This window comes from Arvicola amphibius, chromosome 9 (assembly GCF_903992535.2).
Source record: "Arvicola amphibius chromosome 9, mArvAmp1.2, whole genome shotgun sequence".
NCBI classification, from domain to species: Eukaryota; Metazoa; Chordata; class Mammalia; order Rodentia; family Cricetidae; genus Arvicola; species Arvicola amphibius.
Window position 1 is genome coordinate 88,124,565 of NC_052055.2, and position 20,762 is coordinate 88,145,326.

Genomic DNA, 20,762 nt, shown 5'->3' on the forward strand with positions numbered 1-20,762 from the left:
AGGAAGAATTAGATCATGTTGGCTTCAAAAGAAATGTTTTGTTTCTTCTTTATTTATAGCACAGAATAAAGGCCAAATAGTAGTTTATGCACTTGCACCAAGGAAACAAACAAAAATCCAAACCTAAGATGTCAGATAAGCTTACAGTTTAACAGAGAACTAATCACAGCTGAAATGTTTTTCCTTTGGAAATTATATATTCTGACAGACTGAAACATGTGCATATATTTATAATAATACACTCTTCACTCCATCTGTGTGCTTAGATCATAATTCGATATTGTTTTTACTTAAGTCCAGCTAAAGCATTCATGTTAAATGTTGAAGTAATAATTCCATGTTGGCATTCATATGTACACATGTACTGAACACACACACACACACACACACACACACACACACACACACACACACACACATATATATTCCTCTATATACAATTACTTATGTTGTGCCCTAGAGTGTGGTGAATAGGAAGCATGTCATATTCATTCATGCTTTTAATGCTTTTAATAGTCATATTGACATAATAGAAATTGTTTTATTTTCTTTTTTTTTTATTTTCCATCTTTATGTGGCTTTATTTTAACCTTTATATTTTTTTTCACTTTTAACTTTTGGCTTTTTTTTATTTTTTATTTTTCCTCCTCCTCCCCCTTCACTCCCCTCCCTTCCACCCATACCCCCACTCCAGCCCTCTCCAAAGACAAAGGGCCATCAGGGTTCCCTTCACTATGTTAAGTCCAAGGTCCTCCCAGCTCCCCCTAAGTCCAGGAAGGTGAGCAACCAAACTGACAAGGCTCACAGTGAGCCCGTCCATGCTGTAGAGTTCATGTTCATTGCCATTGTCCTTGGTTTCTCAGTCCTCCTCCACCGTCAGCCACATTCAGAGAGTCCGGTTTGGTCGCATGTTCCATCAGTCCCATTCCAAGTGGACTTGGTGGTCTCCCATTAGTTCTGTCCTGCCGTCTCAGTGGGTGAACGCATCCCTCATGGTTCTGACTTTCTTTCTCATGATCTCTCTCCTCATCAGGACCATTGGGATCAACCTACCCCAGGACCCAGCAATCCCACTCTTGGGAATTTACCCAAGAGACGCCCAATCATATTACAAAAGCATTTGTTCAACTATATTTATAGCAGCATTATTTGTAATAGCCAGAACCTGGAAACAACCTAGATGCCCTTCAGTGGAAGAATGGATGAAGAAAGTGTGGAATATATACATATTAGAGTACTACTCGGCGGTAAAAAACAATGACATCTTGAATTTTGCATGCAAATGGTGGGAAATAGAAAACACCATCCTGAGTGAGGTAACCCAGGCCCAAAAAGATGAACATGGGATGTACTCACTCATAATTGGTTTCTAGCCATAAATAAAGGACATCGAGCCAATAATTCATAAAAAATCCTAGAGAAGCTATATAAGAAGGTGTTTTATTTTCTGATGAATGACAATATACTTTAGACAGTTTATGGAAATTTATTTTTATACCCAAGGAATGTGTAATATAATTAGTCTTTTAAATTTGTTGAATATAAATTAACATAAATTCATGCACACATCTGGTTGTAACTTTCTATAAACTTAGTCTAAGTAGTGAATAAATGTTATTTTATGTAATCATTTTATATAATTATCACAAGGAAGGCTCAGAAGAGTCTCTTTTTATTTTATGTAAGCCAAGGAACTCAGAGTGGATGTCAGGGGGATGATTTATTTTTGTTACTATTATGTATTTAAAAATACTTTGGCAACAGACTTAGTTTTTTTTTTTACCCAGCATGTTATTTTTTTCTACCTGTGCTCAGAAAATAAACACATCAACATATTGTGATAAAGTCATAAATACCAGAAATGAGGATAGGCATTTTCCACTTAATATTGTTAGTTCACATATTATTTTCTTAATCTTTTATAGAAAGGGACTCTTGTAGCATAGGCTTGTCTCAAACTGACTATGTCATGACAGATGACCCGGAACCTCTAATCTTTGTATATTTACTTTTGATTACAAATGTAAATCAGAACCCCTGGCCTAAAAACTCATTTTTTTAATATGAAGTACTTTTAAATGTGCCCTTGTTTAATACTGGATGATCTTTTAGTTCAAAATCATCAGGTAGTTTCTTAAATAAAATCATTTCACATAATCATTAAGATATCAGCAATGAAATCATGCCAGGGGTTTTGTTTAAATCATCACTTTCTGATCATTAAATAGTGTGCATGTTGGCAAGTTCATTTTGAGTGTACATCACCTCTCATAGTTAAGCCCTTCCTAATGCTTCTCATACATTAATGTGATGAAAGCTAATCCATGTTATAAAAGCAGTTCTGGTTTTGTGGAAATGCAGATAGGCCCATGCTAATGACTATTTAAAAGATCATCACTTTGAGAATCACATTTCCCAAGTTTTAGTAATGAAAACTGAAGGCTACTACTCTAGACCACTGTGTTCAGAGTACCGGTTGATGGGTAGACTTGATTGTATGTTTATCCCTGAACTCATTCACCTTGTTTTAACTCATTCACCTTGTTTTGAGTATTGGGAATGGAAAAAAAAATGTGTTTTGGTTTCTGTCTTCATGGAAAACACAATTAATGGGGGAAACAATTATGCACACACATTGTACTATGATCAAAGTACTCATTTATAAAAATAGAGTAGAAGACCAGAGGTGGAGGAAACTATGTGAAGTACATGTTTAGGGTGAACTTGCTGAGATGAGTAATCTTCATCCCCTGTGCTGTGGACTTGCCAATAGATGTTTTACTTAGGGTGTGTGTACCTAATTCAGTCTTCCTTACTCGGGATGCCAGGAACAAAAGTATAAGGGGGAATGAATTAGACGGGAATGTTTGGTTAAACAGACACGAAAGAGTTAAGAGTTTAACCTTGAAACAGTGAGAGTCAACTATGGTCTTGAGTAATGATGTAGACAGGGTATAAACATAACACATACATGCTGTAATAGACAGGGTGTAAACTTGATAACTCTTTGATCCCAAAAAAACAAAACACAACTTTAATAAATGCAGTTTTTAAGTTTGTCTTTTTTTAAAGCTTAGTTTTGCGCGTTTCCTCTTTTAGTGAGGGAGAGCATGGAGTGGGAAGGAAAGTAGAGAACGTTTGGAGCACCTGGGAGGACTTGAGCGGAAGGGAAATAATGTGATCAAAGTGAAAATATCTTAAAATTTAAATCAAGATTTTATAATCTTTAGCTACTGATTTCTTCTCATATTTCCAATGTCACACTAGCTCCCTCAGACCTCTGTATTTGAAATGTGCTGTAGTTGATCCTGACCTATAGAGGTTTGATGAAAAGATTGTACATAAAAATTGCCACCAATATTTTTCCCCTTGTCTTTTGAGAGAGAGAAAAGGTGTGGATTTGAGTGGGTGGTGAGGTGAGGAGGAACTGAAGGAAGCTTTGGGAGTGAAAGCCTTGATTAGACTATACTGTATAAAAAATAATTTTCAACAAAATAAATAATGTGTTAAAATTTACATCTTTCTCATAAATGACAAGGAAGTAAAATTATGGTATTTTTATGTTGTTTTATTGATTGTACGTTTCTATTTAAAATGAATACACAGAGCACTTATTTCTTTATTCTGAATTTAGGCACTGGGGTGCCAGTTGCCTAAATCATGGGAATTTCTTTTTTTTTTCTCATTTTTTTTATTAAAGATTTCCATCTCCTCCCCTCCTCCTCCCCCTTCCCTCCCCTCCCTTCCACCCATACCCCCACTCCACCCCTCTCCAAAGACAAAGAGCCATCAGGGTTCCCTTCACTATGTTAAGTCCAAGGTCCTCCCAGCTCCCCCTAAGTCCAGGAAGGTGAGCAACCAAACTGACAAGGCTCACAGTGAGCCCGTCCATGCTGTAGAGTTCATGTTCATTGCCGTTGTCCTGGGTTTCTCAGTCCTCCTCCACCGTCAGCCATATTCAGAGAGTCCGGTTTGGTCCCCTGTTCCATCAGTCCCATTCTGACTGGACTTGGTGGTCTCCCGTTAGATCTGTCCCACCGTCTCAATGGGTAAAAGCACTCCTCGCGGTCCTGGCTTCCTTGCTCAGGAAGGTCCCTCCTTTTGCTCCTCATCAGGACCTTGGGAGCTCAGTCTGGTGCTCCTATGTGGGGCTCTGTCATTTTCTCCATCCAATGCCAGGTGAAGGTTCTATGGTGATATGCAAGATATTCGTGAGTATGGCAATGGGAATTTCAAATGGAGGTTCTGAAGTACAGACAGAGTCTAGCTGTGCTTCCCACTGTCTTGACACAGGAGTGGGTTGTGAGTGTAAATATGTCGAGGGTAGCTCATTTATAGTAAATTGGTGTAATTTGAAGATGAATCAAACAGCATTATCTATGTAAATAGAAGTTGAATTTAGTATTTTATAATAAAAATTCTACTGATTAACCAAACATTCTTTTTTAAATAATCAAAAATTGATTTTAGACATTTTTATAAAGTTAGAGCTTTTAAACATTTATTTTCAATTTTGTTTTTCCATGAGCTTAAATTTTAAAAACACTGAAACTTACAGTGTTCCTTCCTAAATATATAGACAATTTTTGTTATGTTTAGAAAAAAACTTGCTTTCTCCACAGAATAATCCCACATATTCTTTTGTCAAATGTAGCCTTTTGCTTTCATTTAAATAGATTTTAAAAATTGTATGATATTATTTTGAAATGTTTTAGACTTTTAAGTTTGTCTTTCTTTTTTTTTACATTTTTTTTTTGTTTCCAGTTTATTTATTTTTTATTAAAAATTGCCATCTCCTCCCCTCCTCCTCCCCCTTCTCTCCCCTCCCCTCCACCCATACCCCCACTCCCTCCCTCTCCAGGCTAAAGAGCCATCAGGGTTCTCTACACTATGTTGAGTCCAAGGTCCTCCCAACTCCCTCCAGGTCCAGGAAGGTGAGCAACCAAACTGACAAGGCTCACACAGAGCCCGTCCATGTCGTAGAGACCAAGCCCATCGCCATTGTCCTTGGCTCCTCGGTCAGCTTCCACCATCAGCCACTTTCAGAGAGTCCGATTTGGTCGCATGTTCCATCAGTCCCATTCCAAGTGGACTTGGTGGTCTCCCATTAGTTCTGTCCTGCTGTCTCAGTGGGTGAACGCATCCCTCATGGTTCTGACTTTCTTTCTCATGATCTCTCTCCTTCTGCTCCTCATCAGAACTTTGGGAGCTCAGTCCGGTGCTCCAATGTGGGGCTCTGTCTCTATCTCCATCCATCGCCAGGTGAAGGTTAAGGCTCACAGTGAGCCCGTCCATGTTGTAGAGTTCACATTCATTGCCGTTGTCTTTGGTTTCTCAGTCCTCTCCACCGTCAGCCACATTCAGAGAGCCCGGTTTGGTCCCCTGTTCCATCAGTTCCATTTCAACTGGACTTGGTGGTCTCCCGTTAGATCTGTCCCACCGTCTCAATCAGAGACTTGTCTTTCTTTTTAAAGAAATTTTTGCCTAGAAATTCACATATCTATAAGTTTGCTTTTTTTCTGTTTAAAAGTTAGAACTATGAGTACCTGGAAGAGAATGCATTCATACATCAACTGAGGAACAGTGCAAAAAATGTTCTGCAAAAGTAAACCTCAAGAACACATTCAATATCATTTCCTATCAAGATTTTTTTGAGACTATAATATAAATACAACATTCATTCTTTCCCCTTCTTCTTTCCAACCTCTCATATATACTCCTCCCCACTCTTCTTTAAATTCATGGCTGCTATTGCATTTGTGTATATGTATGTGTATATGTATATATGCTGTTTTTATTGTTCTTATTCAGTTCATGTTTAGGCAATCATGTAGGTGACTCTTTGCGGGGTTAGATTCCGATATGAATGGGAGACATAGACGTACAGAAAACTCTCTGATCCTCTGACTTTTACAGTCTTTCTATCTTATCTTCTGAAATGTGCCCTCAGTCTCACATGTAGGAGTTGTTGTAGGTGTTTCCATTGGGACCATAATTCTGTGCTTTGATTCATTGTTATCTTCTGGAATGAGCTCTATCTGTTTGAAAGAATAAGTTCCTTTGATGAGGGATGAGAGCTATAGGAGTTGTGTCCTTGGGTATGTCTTAGGGTTTCTATTGCTGTAAGGAGACACCATGAAGATGACAACTCTGATAAAGGAAAATATTTAATTGTGGTGGCTCACTTACAATTCAGAGATATAGTCCATTATCATCATGGCAGGAAACAAGGCAGCATGCAGGCAGACATGATGCTAGAGAAGGAGCTGGGAGTTCTTACATAAGTAACTCACAGGCAACTGGAACTGTCTTTCTCACTGGGCATAATCTGAACATATATGATACCTCAAAGCCCACCTTTATAATAACATATTTTCTTCAATAAGACCACACCTGTTTAAACAATGCAACAGTTCATTATAAATCCATTTCCTTTGGGAACCATTTTCTTTCAAACCACTACAGGATATAAAGACAAATATATAGAATATAGTGAAAGATTATACTGGTTTAGTAAAGTAGTGGTTGTAGGTTCTCCTTTGAGATGCATCCATGACTTCACTTGACTTGGATACTACTGCAACCTTAGTTTTATAGTTTGATGCTACTCATTGTTGTGGTTCAGAGGCATCATACATAGGTAGAACTGTTTGTTGCTTCTTTTCATTGAGAGCTTTAATGGTGCCCTCTGTTACCTTGAAAGCTAATCTGCAGGGAGGATGGTTTCAGGTCAGTTCCAGCTTAGAGCCTGTGTGTAAACATCGCCAACAGGGGCTTAACATCCACTTCTGGGGGTGGGGACAACCAAGGGTGATAAAAATAGACAGTATGTTTTGGGAGTCCCTTTGACCATCCTGAAGAGTAACTCAGAAGAGGGCTTGTCATGCCTGATGTTGGGGTTTTTATTAGATGATCTTAGAATTCTAAAAACTAAAAAATTTTCTTTTTTAGGATCTTTTTGTAGGATTCTAATTCCAATTCTTTTGGCCCAGACAAATATATGAACTTTTCCCCAGTAGTTGTGGAAGGTAAGAAGACCAAGATCATGGTCATGACAGATTCATTGTCTGGTGGAGCACACTTTCTATAGTGCTTTCTAGCTGTGACAGTTGCCCTCAGTCCCTTCATTATAAGAGCCTTAACTTCATTCATTTGCATACAGTGTTCACAAATCAATCTTCTATCAAGATCTCAACTTCCTAATATAATTCCTCACTTTGAGTACTAATATTTCAACAGATCAATTTTTAGATTATATTGCCATTCACATTGTAACTTTTGGGTTGTATGATAGTTCAATTAGCTTAATTTACATTGGTTGTACAGATGGCTGAGTTTTTCTTTGTCATTTGTATATATACATGTGTTTCCATGAGTCAACAATTGCAAATAAAGCAGGCTGGTGTCAGTAAGCACTCAAAGACCAAGTAAAGAGGACTGAGAGCTAGTTGCCAACTCAGGCTGCACAGTGAGACTTTGTCAAAGCAAAAATGGTAAGTAACATATGAAAGAGGAACAGTGAAAACAGAAAATATTGGGAAAAAATGACATCATTGGTAGATATACCCTGCCATATTTCAAACAATATTATAGAGACTGTATTAAAAATTATGATGCTACACAGAAATGGGCCCACACACATGTTCTCATAAGTCCAACTATCTTATATATGACAGAAATGTCCAAAATATAATGTAACAGAATTCTTCTGTGGGTGTGTTCCCCCATGTATGCACAAATATGCATGCAGGTGCATTGCACTTGTGTGCATATGTACATGACGTATAGGGTTTACTGTTGGTATCTTCTTCAATCTCAATCTTATTTCATGAAATAAAGTGTGTAACTGAACCTGTGGCACACTCATTCATACCTTCAGGTTTGTGAATTCAGCTATATTATTATCCAATGTGTACACATTGTATACAGCTTTTTATGAGTGCTTTTGGGACTTTTTATATTTTGAAGTAGAAATCATTTTTAATCTTTTGTATGTTATAACCAGTCTTCCTAGCACCATTGTTAGACAGGCATTTTTTCTATAGTATTTTTTATATCTTTGTTAAAAATCAGCCTGTAATTGTATGTTCTTATACTTTGGTCCTGTGTTCCACACTGCATGCCTGTTTTTGTGTAGGAGGACCCACTTGTTCATCCTGACCACCCAGCTAGCTTAGCTCCAAAATAATCACACAGAAACTATATTAATTAAGTTAATTAAAATACTGCTTGGCCCATAGCTCTTACATCTTACATTAATTTATCCCATTTCTATTAATCTAGACATCACCACATGGCAATGGCTTACCGGGTAAAATTCCCATCTGTCTCTGGCGGCTCAATTGCATCTCTCTCACTCCGCTTTCTTCCTCCCTGAACTCAGTCCCATCTTCCCACCTACCTAAGTTCTGCCCTGTCAGGCCAAGGCAGTTTCTTTATTCATTAATCAATATAAACAACACGTAGAAAGAAGGACCTCCTACACAATTTTTGTGTCTGACTTGTTCTTATTACTATGGCTCTGTCATATAATGTAAAATTAGGTATAGTGTTGTTCAAGCATTGTTCTTTTTGCTTAGTTTTGAGATGTTTATGTTTTAGAATTCTTGATAATATTATTGCATTCCTTATTTCTTTTAGGATCTTCTCAGTTTCTCATTACACAAACTTCAATGTTGCTTCTAGATTTAAAAATAATCACTATATTGTCTTTATACTTTGCTATTGGATTGTGAGCCTATCTTCAAAATTTAGTCTCAACTCCTACCATTTTAAAGCTGTTTTTCTTACTATAAGTAATTTAAAAATGAAACTTATTGGTAATCTGAACATTTATACTTTATTATAATAGGCCTACAATATTTCCTAGATCCAAATGGTAGAGATTAATTTAGTTGTTTTAACTATACTCAAATAATAAACATAATTCTACTGTTGAGTGCATATTCCAAGGAAATATTCACACTTATCTTTTTATTCAAAAATGTATTCTGTGCTTGGCTGTGTGTAGTGTCTCATGAATTTATATCCTACTGTTGACTCCAACAACAGAAACTACATATCATTTTCATGAAACATTAATGAGTCATGTAAACTTTAGCTGCTAAGAAATACCTACTCGATTTCTAAAGTGTTTAATTAACAGGTAAAGTACATTTTAAAAGAAACTAATATGGCAAAAAAGTCTCTGCCACTCTATTTCTATGCTTATAAAACAAGAAATGAAATTTCTGAAATTCTTCACACAACTAATCTGTACACATCACCTGAGATATTAAAATTTCCACTAAAATATAAATATCAGATTAAAACACAGCTAAGGATGTTTATAAAATATAATAAAAACCTGTGGAAATCATATTTAAGGAATTTATATGGCAGTAAATAAAGTAATAAAGGAGCAGAAGTGAAAATTTCCTTTGCATTGCTTTCTTCTATAGCCTTCTTCAGATGTCAGCCAATCATTATGTGGATGGAGATACGATGAAGGAATACACCTTTGGATTTCCACATCACCCAGGTTCTACATTGTTAGCAATAGAAAGTATTGAATGAATATCTTCACTGGCAAACCAAGCAAGACAACATAAAACATAAAAATTTTGTCACCTTCCAGAACTCCTGAGTAAATTGGGAGCGTGAGGACCTTGGAGGCGGGTTGAAGGAGAGGGGAGAGGCAGGGAGGGTAACAGAGAAAAATGTAGCGCTCAATAAAAATCAATAAAAAAAAGAAGAAAGACACACAAAATTTTTTGTTACCTTAAGACTTAAAACCATTACCCTTAGTATATTAAATATCATGTCCCATAATGCACTGATTGGCATTAAATAGATGCTACCTGGAAATGTGAAATGTTTTTATTTCTCTATACACTACTCTATAATTAGTGCACTTTTAAAATTTATGAGTAACTATATTCTCTAAATGTTATAAAGCATAGCCTTAATCATGAAATATCACCTTCCTGGACCTGGGGGGAGTTGGGAGGACCTTGGACTCAACATAGTGTAGAGAACCCTGATGGCTGTTTGGCCTCAAGAGGGAGGGAGTGGGGGTGGGGGTGAGGGGAGGGGAGGGAAGGGGGAGGAGGAGGGGAGGAGATGACAATTTTTAATAAAAAATAAATAAACTGGAAAAAAAATATAATTTTTTTAAGGGTCCTTCTGTTGCATGCTTGTGTACAAGGGCTTTGGGAGGCTGAGTCTAGATTATCTTATTTTTAAGGCCACTGTGGAATACAGAGTGAGTTCAGTACATTGTAGAATCTCAAAGATCATACTTTAATGTAAAAATAAATAAACAAAAGAGGGCTGGAGATACACCTTATTTGCCTAGTACTGTACATGAGACCATGTTCAATTAATAGTATGATAAATAATTAATTGACACAGTAAAGAGTAAAAATTCAAACATTTATTTTAAATATATGAATGCAAATAACTTTAAAACAAAAAAATATAAATAGGAAAAGGGGCTGCATAAATTTGAATTCTCTGAATTTGAAACTGGGCAGTATTTGGTTATACCATTTTGTGGCACTGTAATTGACACATAATTATTGAGCTATTGCTCACACTGATATGTCAGGGCAGAAAAGATAACTGAGTGAATCTGTCACAAGGACCAAAGAAATAGCAAGAGTTTCAAAGGGAAATCGCAGAATTGTTAAGAAAGAGGAATGAAAATGGTATTTCTTTTAGCTCTTCTTCCTGATAGGAACATTATTAGAATTAATCATAGAATGACCAAATTGTGTCCTTAAAAGCCTAACTTGGAGTTTACGGGAGGCAAAGAATGTCAGACAAATTCAGTTTCTTATTGTGACAGACTGACAAACAAGCCATTCATGTAACACATTGGGACTGGTTTGAGCTTCAAGAACCAGGAACATTGATCAGAAGTTCATTGTCATCACAGATTATGTTAATGGAGAGCATTTATTTGAAGTTGCCAGTGTTCTGGTTGTAAAAGGATATTAGGTAGGAAAAATCTGAAGAAAGAGCTTTTGAGACTTATAAAGCAGTCAATTTAAAGTTAGCCCTTAATATACTGATGACACTTAATGCTGAAGTAGGACAGTAGGAACCTGATGCCAACAAGCTAAGTAGTAACCAGTACGCACATAACTTACATTTAAATAATCTGTTCAGTAAGACACTTGCGTTAAGTGAAATTTTCATGGCTAACTAATAAATTCAATACACATGTTCAAATTCTTCAACAAAGCTTTGTATAAGGAAGCAATGTAAAACTATGGAAAGTTGGCTGAGGTTGTATCCATGACAAAACGGAAGTCAGCAAATCTGTAACTGGAAGGTGTTAGTAATTTTTCTGTAAGCTTTGGAAAAACATTTTTGTAAATTGGTAAGTCGAAAAATTAATGATATAATATTCATTTGATACCTTTATACAATAAATAGTATATATCGTATACCTTTTTGAGTAGCCAGACATTAAAATCAATTGAATTAATATTTATTTCGATGCCCATCTTAATGTCCATCATCACTTTTTCTCTCACAAAACACTATGGACAGAAGGGTTTGCTGCATCTGTAACGAAAGTAAAAAATATTTTCATTCATAACTGCACCAGTTGGCATTTGGGGGCTGTAGAGTAAAGCTGGCAAAGAACAAGAAAATAATTATTTATAGAAGATATGATAATAGCTGATAAAAATGAGTGAGAACAGGTTTTCTACATCCCAAGTACATCTCTTTCCCAAAGATGACTCCAGCTTCCACTGACCCTTTGCTTCACCATCTAATTCCTGCTTGATTTTTCCAGCATTAGTATCACTTCCCGACTAGATGACTGGAAATCTGTAGGCTGGTGCAGGGTATGCCTGTAAGCCCAGCACCTGTGAGCCTGAGTCAGGAGGATCATGAGTTCAAGACCAAACTGATTAACAATGACTGCAGGGCCAAGGCAAATTTAATATGGCTGTCCCCTTCTCTCTACTAAAGACTGTCCAGTGGCTTCCAGGTATATTCACACACATACACACACACACACACACACACACACACACACAGAGAGAGAGAGAGAGAGAGAGAGAGAGAGAGAGAGTGGGGGGGAAGGAGGGAGGGAGGGAGGGAGACAGACAGACAGACAGACAGACAGAGACAGAGACAGAGATCAGAAATCATCTCCTGTCTTACAGGATCTTAAATTATCTGTCCGATATCATCTCAACAAACTCATATTTTTTTGCTGTTCTTCAGCCAATCCAGGTTGCTCTTTGTTCAGCTGCAAGTCTTTCTTGTCTGTGCTCAAATTTACTCTTCTTTAACATCAAGACCTGAACTGATTTACTCTAATAGGTTTTTCCACCCAGACTGCATCCCTTGACTCTACTCTCATGAACACCTTTAGTAGTTTCGTGGTGTGTATTGTCTATCCCCACATATTCATGCGTATGTTTGTTTTCCTCACTAGAATGCATACTGTATGAAACAAGGACCCTTTCTGTTTTCTATTCTATCTCTGGTAGGCATAATAGAGACCCACATTTTTAATGAAAATCTTAAAATGAAAGAATGAATAAGTTGTATAATTATATTTAGAATAGCCTCTCTGGAACATTCTTAAAGGGCAAAATAAGCATTTTCCTTAAAATTTACTAATTACAATCTTTATAGCTCATATGACCCCTTTAAGATAGATTTTAAGGATGTTTATAATATAATAATACATAATTTATTTTGCTGTATTTTAGAACTGGATTGTTATTATTTTTAAATAATTTCTTAGGAATCATTCCAAGTAAAAGAATAATAATATAAACTTAAAATATGCTTTGTACTAGTCTCTGTTCCCTGGACAGCTATGTGTGTAGGTGTTTTACGCTGTCAGAGGACATAATTTTCTTGTATCTTATTAGAAGCTACATACGGCAGCTAAGTGGATATTTTTGTTCACAGTACCTACATTCGTGTTGCATTACCACCTATTAGTTACCCTTAGCAGAGGTTGTCATATAGCAATATTCACATAGCAGATTGCACAGTGCAGTTTCAGCCTTTATCAAAATTATCCAAATTTTATATGGAATATAAGAAACACTCATCGTACTATGGTGGCTAATGTTTCATTTCACTTAATTGTGTTTTGCCTTTTTTATTCTTTCAGAAATTGAGAAATTTCAAGGTTCAGATGGAAAAAAGGAAGACGAAGAAAAGAAATATCTCGATGTCATCAGCAACAAAAACATAAAGCTTTCTGAAAGAGTATTGATCCCTGTGAAACAATACCCAAAGGTACTGCAAGCAGCGTGCTGTTCGTTGTCAGTGTGTTTGCACAAAAATGATAAACGTCTTGGTCTTCATTTGCCTTTTTTTTGATAAAAATATATGGGTTTGCTATATGAATATAACAAATAGATACTACCAAATCAGCAGGAAAACTGAAAGTAAAGTGATAAGCTTAGTCCATTTTATTTTGGATATGGAAAGCATAATTGCATATTTTAATCATTATTTCAGCAGGGCAGTGACTTACCAGTTTGTCCAGTTATGCACACAACATGATTAAGTGTGCTTCTGGATTATACACACACACACACACACACACACACACACACAAACTTATTATAAAAGATAATAGAAAATATACAACATTAGTTAATCACTAGAGAATTGTTTTATTCAGGAAACAGTGTGTTACTGGTCTCTTGGTTTTGACGTTCTTGTCGTCTATACTCAATTTCAAAACTAATTATGGTATTGTTTCCAGTGTATTAGATCTCTAAATACTTTTGTACTCAGCAGTGATTGATTATCATATAATATATAGCTATCTTTGACAAGGTTTTATGGGCAATGTTAATTAATTTCAGTGAATAAAGGGGGTTTTATTTTGGCCAGTAAATGAAAAAATCAAAAATAGTTTAAATAAATCAAGCTGACAATACTTTCTAATGTGTGAATCTAAAGCAAGGACCATATAATTATCTTAATAAATAAAGATTACAGAAATGAATGTATGAATATTATAGTTTACCAATTGTCTTTTAGTGTGATAAACTGTAGTAAATATAATTAAGTCAAATGCTTTGTTTACAGTCACCTAAAATATGGAAAAGGCCATTCAACAAACCATAAAATGTAGCTTTCAGATGATATTTTTAAGGAGCAAATAAGTATTGGTTTTAATTTGTTAAACCAGATTTAGTCTGTTGTAAGAAGTGCATGATCACCGGGAATACGTTTTTGTCATAGATGTCATTTGATTTTTGTGACTATCCAATGGGACCATGATATGACCGTGTGTGAAGGGTTTTATTGCATAGCAATTGATTGTGATAGCAATGTAGACTATGAAGAAGGAATTAGTAGTTTTATTAACCAGTTATATTTGTAAATAGAGAGTTCTTTCCTTAATCTAGTAGTAAATATGGAATGACTTCATACTGTCCCTTGGGATGACACTTGACAGTCTGGGTTTCTGAAAGCATGACAGTGGAATGTTTCTCTTTTGTCTCTGGCCCAAGGTCACTGACAAAATGGAACGCATTCAGAGACAGAAATGTGTACGTATTGTTACTGCTGAATATGAGTCCACAATTAATCCATAGTGACAACTATTGAAACAGAGATATTACCTGGCATCACATTTTTATGTGTTATGTAATTTCCTAATTAATTTTGAGATCTGCAAAGAAAAAGTTTGGAAATTCTTTTTTGCTTAGATATTTTGGAATTAGAATGCATAAACTAGGGTTAATATTAGAATGCTACAGAATACATGACATTTGTGCTACAGAGAAGAATGCTGGACTATTGCAGGTTTTTTAAACAGTATTTTTGTTACTGAGAATGATTTTTAGAAAACATTTTGCTCCCTCTTTTGAATAGTGATAGTTTTAATTTGTCTGAATATGCTTATGTGTTTGTGTTGCTTCTCATGTAAAATGTGAAAGAATTTGAAAGACGGTAGCACTAAGGTAGTTAGTATGTAAATTAGTCTCTTGACAATTCAGACTTCTGAAAACCCCCATCTTCTAAATTGCTGAATAGCCTGCCAGTCCTTTTAATATTTTCAGTCAATATCTGTTCCATTTATTTACCACACAGATGGAACACTAGATTCCTTTATCAAAAGAGAGAATACTATGAAAGAGGCTGTCTACCACATCCTACCCTGTTTAGTCACCTATCAATGTTAGCCTATTTGGTTTTTAGAACACAATAATAAAATCATATTTCCCAAACACACCCTGTTTTATCATATTCTATAATCTTCTCAAAGCTCACTGTATTTATTACAATGTATTGATTCTCTCTGAGTACTTATTGACACTTCTCACAGAATATCAGAAAAATTGCATTCTGAGCACTGAACTTTAGCTCATGTATACCCACGAGCTCAGTTACCTTGCTGTGTTTTAGTGCTGTGACACCCTGAGCAGTGACATGGATATAAAATTTAGCCCTCGTTATTAAAATGTGTCTCATCCTTTGTGGTTGGGATCTCCAGAATGGCCTGTATTTTACAAGACTCTCTGAGACTGTTCCCTTGCCTTGATGCCTGCTGTCTGTCTGCACCAGTAATTAAGGTATTGATAGCACAGTCCTTTCAAACAAAGGGCAATAGAGAACTGTGGGAATTCTTGGGGGGAATGACCTTATCATGACTTTTCTACATGACCTTTATCAGATAGATTTTGTTTCAATTAGTCTCCAATTTCAGGCTAATTTGCTAACTTAGTTGAAAACCACAAGGAATTGCAAGAATCTTAATATCTTAAATTATAGAAACTATATGAATGCTGTTGAAACATTTTAATAATGACTTATCTAGAGATAGCATTATTTTTATTGATATAATTTATAGAAAATAGGCACGTTACCAGATATTTTAATGGACAGTTTTTATTATTCTGGTGACAAGACTTGTATAAGTGCAGTTAGGAATCTTGAGAAAGAGGAGTGAGAAGGCATATTTTCTGCATTCTCCACAAGGGTAGATAACAGTGTCGGATGTTAATTTGGTTCACTGTAATGACTTCTTTATTAAATAATTTATTTAACTTTATTTTATATGCATTTGTGTAAAGATGTCAGAACCTCTAAAATGGAGTTACAGACAGTTATAAACTGCCATGTGGGTACTGGGAATTGAATTTGGGTTTGGAGAAATGTCTCAGCAGTTAAGAGAATTGACTTCTCTTCCAAAGGTCCTGAGTTCAATTCCCAGCAACAACATGGTGGCTGACAGCCATCTGTAATGAGATCTGGTGCCCTCTTGAGAAACAGACCGGTCAGTCATACTCATCAACTTAGATAATGAAACCCAGTGTGAACAAGTTCAACAGAATCACCACACATTGGCTGCCCATGCATGCATAAACATTGCCAGGGCATAAATTTCAATCAAATTTCAATTTCCTCTGGAAGAGCTGCCAGTGCCCTTAAGTTCTGTGCTATCTCTCCAGCCCCCACTGTAATAACTTTTTATTGTCTGTATGTTCTCAATAACATCAGAGAACTAATTTAAAATGTGGACATATGGACAAGATTCTCTCTCTCTCTCTCTCTTCCTCCCACCCCCCTGTGTGTATGTATACATGTTTATGGAGGTTAGGAAAACCAGGGTCTCATTCCTCAGGGCCATCCACTATTTTTTAACATATATATATATATATATATATATATATGTATGTATTTGCACTTTCAAGGACAATTGTATCTTGGTATGTTAGGCTCACGATTCAATGTCTTCCCATGAAAATGATGCCCCATCTGTGGTAGTTTGAATGTAATTGGCCCCTATAAGCTCCAAGTTAGTGGTACTATTGCAAGGTATGGTTTTGCTGGAGTGCCCTTGTCGGAGGAAGCATGTCACTGTGGTGATGGCTATTGACGTCTCCTTTGCTCAAGCAATGTGCAATGTGGTACATAGTTCACTTCCTGTTACCTAAAAATTGAGATGTAGAACTTGCAGCTACCTCTCCAGCACCATGTCTACCCATATGCTGCCTTGCATCTTGTAATGACAGTAATAGAATAAACCTCTGAAACTGTAAGCCAGCCCCAGTTAAATGTTTTCCTTTATAAGAGTTGCTTTGTTTATGTTGTCTCTTTACAGTAATATAAACCCTAACGAAAACACCGTCCTTAACATTAGCTTCTCATGCTGAAATCCACTATGCTGTATGTCACAGTTCAACTCACACTTTGTAGTTTTTAATTAATTAATACTTAATTAATTCAAATGCATATTAGAGTCAGAAGCATTTTTAATTTGTCAAGCAAGCCATTGATGTGGCTCATGTTTACTGCTGGGGCATGTGTAAACTAGGTTCTGTTTTTTTTTTTTTAAATGATGGAAAATAAATTTTTTGTGCAATATATTCTCATCAAAGTTTCTCTATCCCAAATGCCTCCAAGATCATTTCCATTTCTCCACATATCTATCTCTATATCTTCTTTCTTTCTCTTTTCAAAAGAAACAAATAAACAAAAAAATCACAATTCAAAACCAAAGAAAAGCTTAAGAATCACTCACACATACACATACATATGCAAAAACGGAAATTATAATATGCAAGAAAAAGACCCGAAAAATAATGTCTAGGTTAGCAATATGAGGCAAACAATATCTACAAAATATCAGTGAATTCATCTTTTTGGTTGATCCTGTCTTTTTATTGTGAGTCATTTGATATTTTTCTTTCAGTTAGTGGCAGTTTGGCATGTCTTCAAGGAATTCCCAAACAGAGTCCATGATGACACTCAAAGCTATTGTGTATACAAGAAAGAATAGAAGTATTTTAGAGTACATATCTCAATGAAGCAAATTTTTAATTTTGGAAGATTAAAATATTACATATTTGTTGAAACATGTATGTTGGACATAAGAATCCACAATATATAAGTGTCTAGAGCTTTTCACTGTTTGGTTGATAATTTTTATGTGAAAATGTCCAAGAGTCTGGATAAATTTGAGGATCATTATAAAATCATACATGAGTGGCTTCCATTGTAAGAGGATATTTCCTTGTTTCTAGTGCACCGTTTGGTCTAACTAAGCAATTGATCCCTTCAGTAATTTAAAACAAAAACAAAAACAAAACCCTTTCTTGCTATACTCAGAACCCTCTACAATACATTAGACCTTTTCTTCAACTAAATTTGTCCCAGTGATCACTTTTTATTTCTCAAGATTATTATTACTATCCTTTAAAAGCTACATGTACGTGTGTGCATATGTATATATTATACAATCTCCAAGAGTCTAAATCTGCCTCATATTCTCACGTTTAGCCCCTTGTAATATAAGAGTATTATTCCTTTCTGTTTCTTATCAAATAAATTTCCTATATAGATTAATGTGAAAAACTGGAGTATCAGAGTATGTTTCAAAGCAGCCCCCTTACCCTGTGGCCTTCTCCTGGGGCTGGCTGCAGATCTGGATGGAGGTGGTCTCTCCTCCAGGTGCAGCTTCCCAGTCCTCTCTCAGCTTGTCAGCTTCATGTTCATGAAGATGAAATGCTCAGCCCTAATTTTCCATGAATGCTATCCTGATTTAACAAGTAGTGATTGTGTCCATGGTTATAGACATATGGAAACAGACCACCACATTCAAAACCCAAACACATTATGTAGGAGTTTGGTAGCACCTATATGTATTTTTAAATGGTGTTGTCATTCGGAAAATGACTGTGAGACTAGTTAACCCTGCAGGGAGAGTGCCATGTAGCACTGACTGTTTTTTTTAATGAAACATGGAACATATTTGACAAGCTTTTAAAATTTCAATTTAATTCATATCAGTTGCCTAGGCTGTCACTTTCGAATTTAAGTAACAGTTGAGAAAATAATGTATGACCTAGATTCAAATTTTATATCAGAACACTTATTCCAATATGCATGGGAACTGCATTATGTTCTTGGAGATATCCTATTTCCATCAAAATTTAGAGATGTGCAAGGGTACAATACCTACTACTCCTTTTTTCCAATGACCTTTTCTCTTAGCCAGTGACTTTCATATGCCCTTTAAAGGCTTTGCTTTCTCATTTTGAAGTTTTACTTATTCTCACCATCTCATATTGACAATAAATTATCTTTTGAGAAAATATTTATTTTTCCACTTTTATTAAAATAGATTATTTCTCACATAATATATCCTACATTTTCAGTAGTATTTGGTTTTACCCTTGTTACAGAGATATTTATTCTCTAGTTCTGGCTCACTCAAGCATTATCACGTGTAGATTCCATCTTGTAGGGTAGATCTTAAGTCAAATCAGATACTGTGTGGTGACTCTCATAAGCTTTGTCCTGCTATTGCCCTAACATGTCTTCTGGGCAAGACAATATTGTAGATCAAAGGGTTTGTGTCTGTCTTGGTTTTTATGCTTATCTTTTGGTAGTGTGTCTAGTCCCTTCCTGTGCCAAAGACGCTAGAATACAGGAGTGAAGGCTCTACATAGGCACCAGATTGATTTCTCCATGTTCAGTGAATTGTGTAGGTGTTATCTTCAGCATTGGAGGCTTGCTTGACAATGAATTCTTAATTCTAAATTCTGAGTAAATTTTTCAACATTCCTTTTCGTGGGCTTAGCCATCCTTACAAACATGTCCTTTTATATCCTGGAATTTTACCTGTCTTTCTTGTTTCCTAAATACCTTTGCTCCATTTTAGTCAGTTATTTCCATGGTATGGTGATACATTCTTTCCCTCCACATCTCCTCCTTGCATACAAAAAGAATATGCGATGAAATTGTAAACTTATGTATCTGCAGAAATGTGAATGATAGACAGGTAGATATGAACACAGGGGACCATACAGGTCTTTATGTTGTTTCTTTTGCAATTCACATGTTATTTTCCTAGTAACAAGCCTAAAAATAGATTAGGATAAAATCATTTAAAATAGTAAAATAGAAAACTCAGTGATATTTAGGATATTTTTCTTAGAACAGGTGAATACGTAATAAACACTAAGAATTAAGTGGGGTTTTTGTAGGTCTAGTATCTGACAGCTTTTACTTATTGTTAAAATTATCTTACTAATGCCACCCTTCCACTTTGATAGATGAATAAACTGACTCTCAGAAGAGCTGTCTTGCTAAGTCTGTCCTTATGGGGTGGTATCGCAGATGTCCGTGAGCTATTAGGGGGATAAATCTGTGATCCTGGAGGTTCCTCCCATGCCTGTGGTCGGTAACTTGAAAGACCTCAAGTGTCCTAGTCACTTTTTTGCTGCTGTGATAAAATGCCATAACCGAGGCATCTTATAAAACAACGAGTGCGTTTGGGGTTAGAGTTTCAAAGGATTAGAACCCATGACAGAATGTCGGGCAGAATGGCAGCAGGCGGGTGGGCAGGCAGGCTGGCAGACAGGCAGGCAGGCAGGCTGGCAGCATGGCAGACAGAGTACTGAACCAGGGGTCCAGAGCTGACATTAAGACACAACCATGAAGCAGAAAGATAGGGGAGGTGGTTAGAAATTATGTGGGCTTTTGAAACCTCAATGCCTGCCCCAAGTGGCATATCTCCTCTACCAGGTATATATCTTCATTCTTCCCAAACATTTCTACCAACCTGGGACTTACCAAACTCTCAAATATATGAAGCTTTGGTGCCTTTTTGTTCAGAACCACAACATGGTTTGAATGAGCATTTCTCTCTGTGCCTGTCGTGGGTAACTGCCTAGGCCTGGGAGGTTCTTTCACTGTAATTTTGGCACATACCGTCATATAATACCTAAAAATTTGACCCTAAAGAGGAATGAAAAACTTATCAAATAAAT

General features: G+C 36.1%; 1 protein-coding gene across 1 annotated transcript in view; it reads left to right on the forward strand.

The window, feature by feature from the left end:
* Khdrbs2 (KH RNA binding domain containing, signal transduction associated 2) overlaps nucleotides 1-20,762 on the forward strand; it is a 415,186-nt gene that overhangs the window by 65,236 nt on the left and 329,188 nt on the right. The window contains exon 2 of the mRNA XM_038343217.1: nucleotides 13,133-13,260. Coding sequence (XP_038199145.1) covers nucleotides 13,133-13,260 — 128 coding nt within the window. The remainder of the gene's footprint in view (nucleotides 1-13,132; nucleotides 13,261-20,762) is intronic.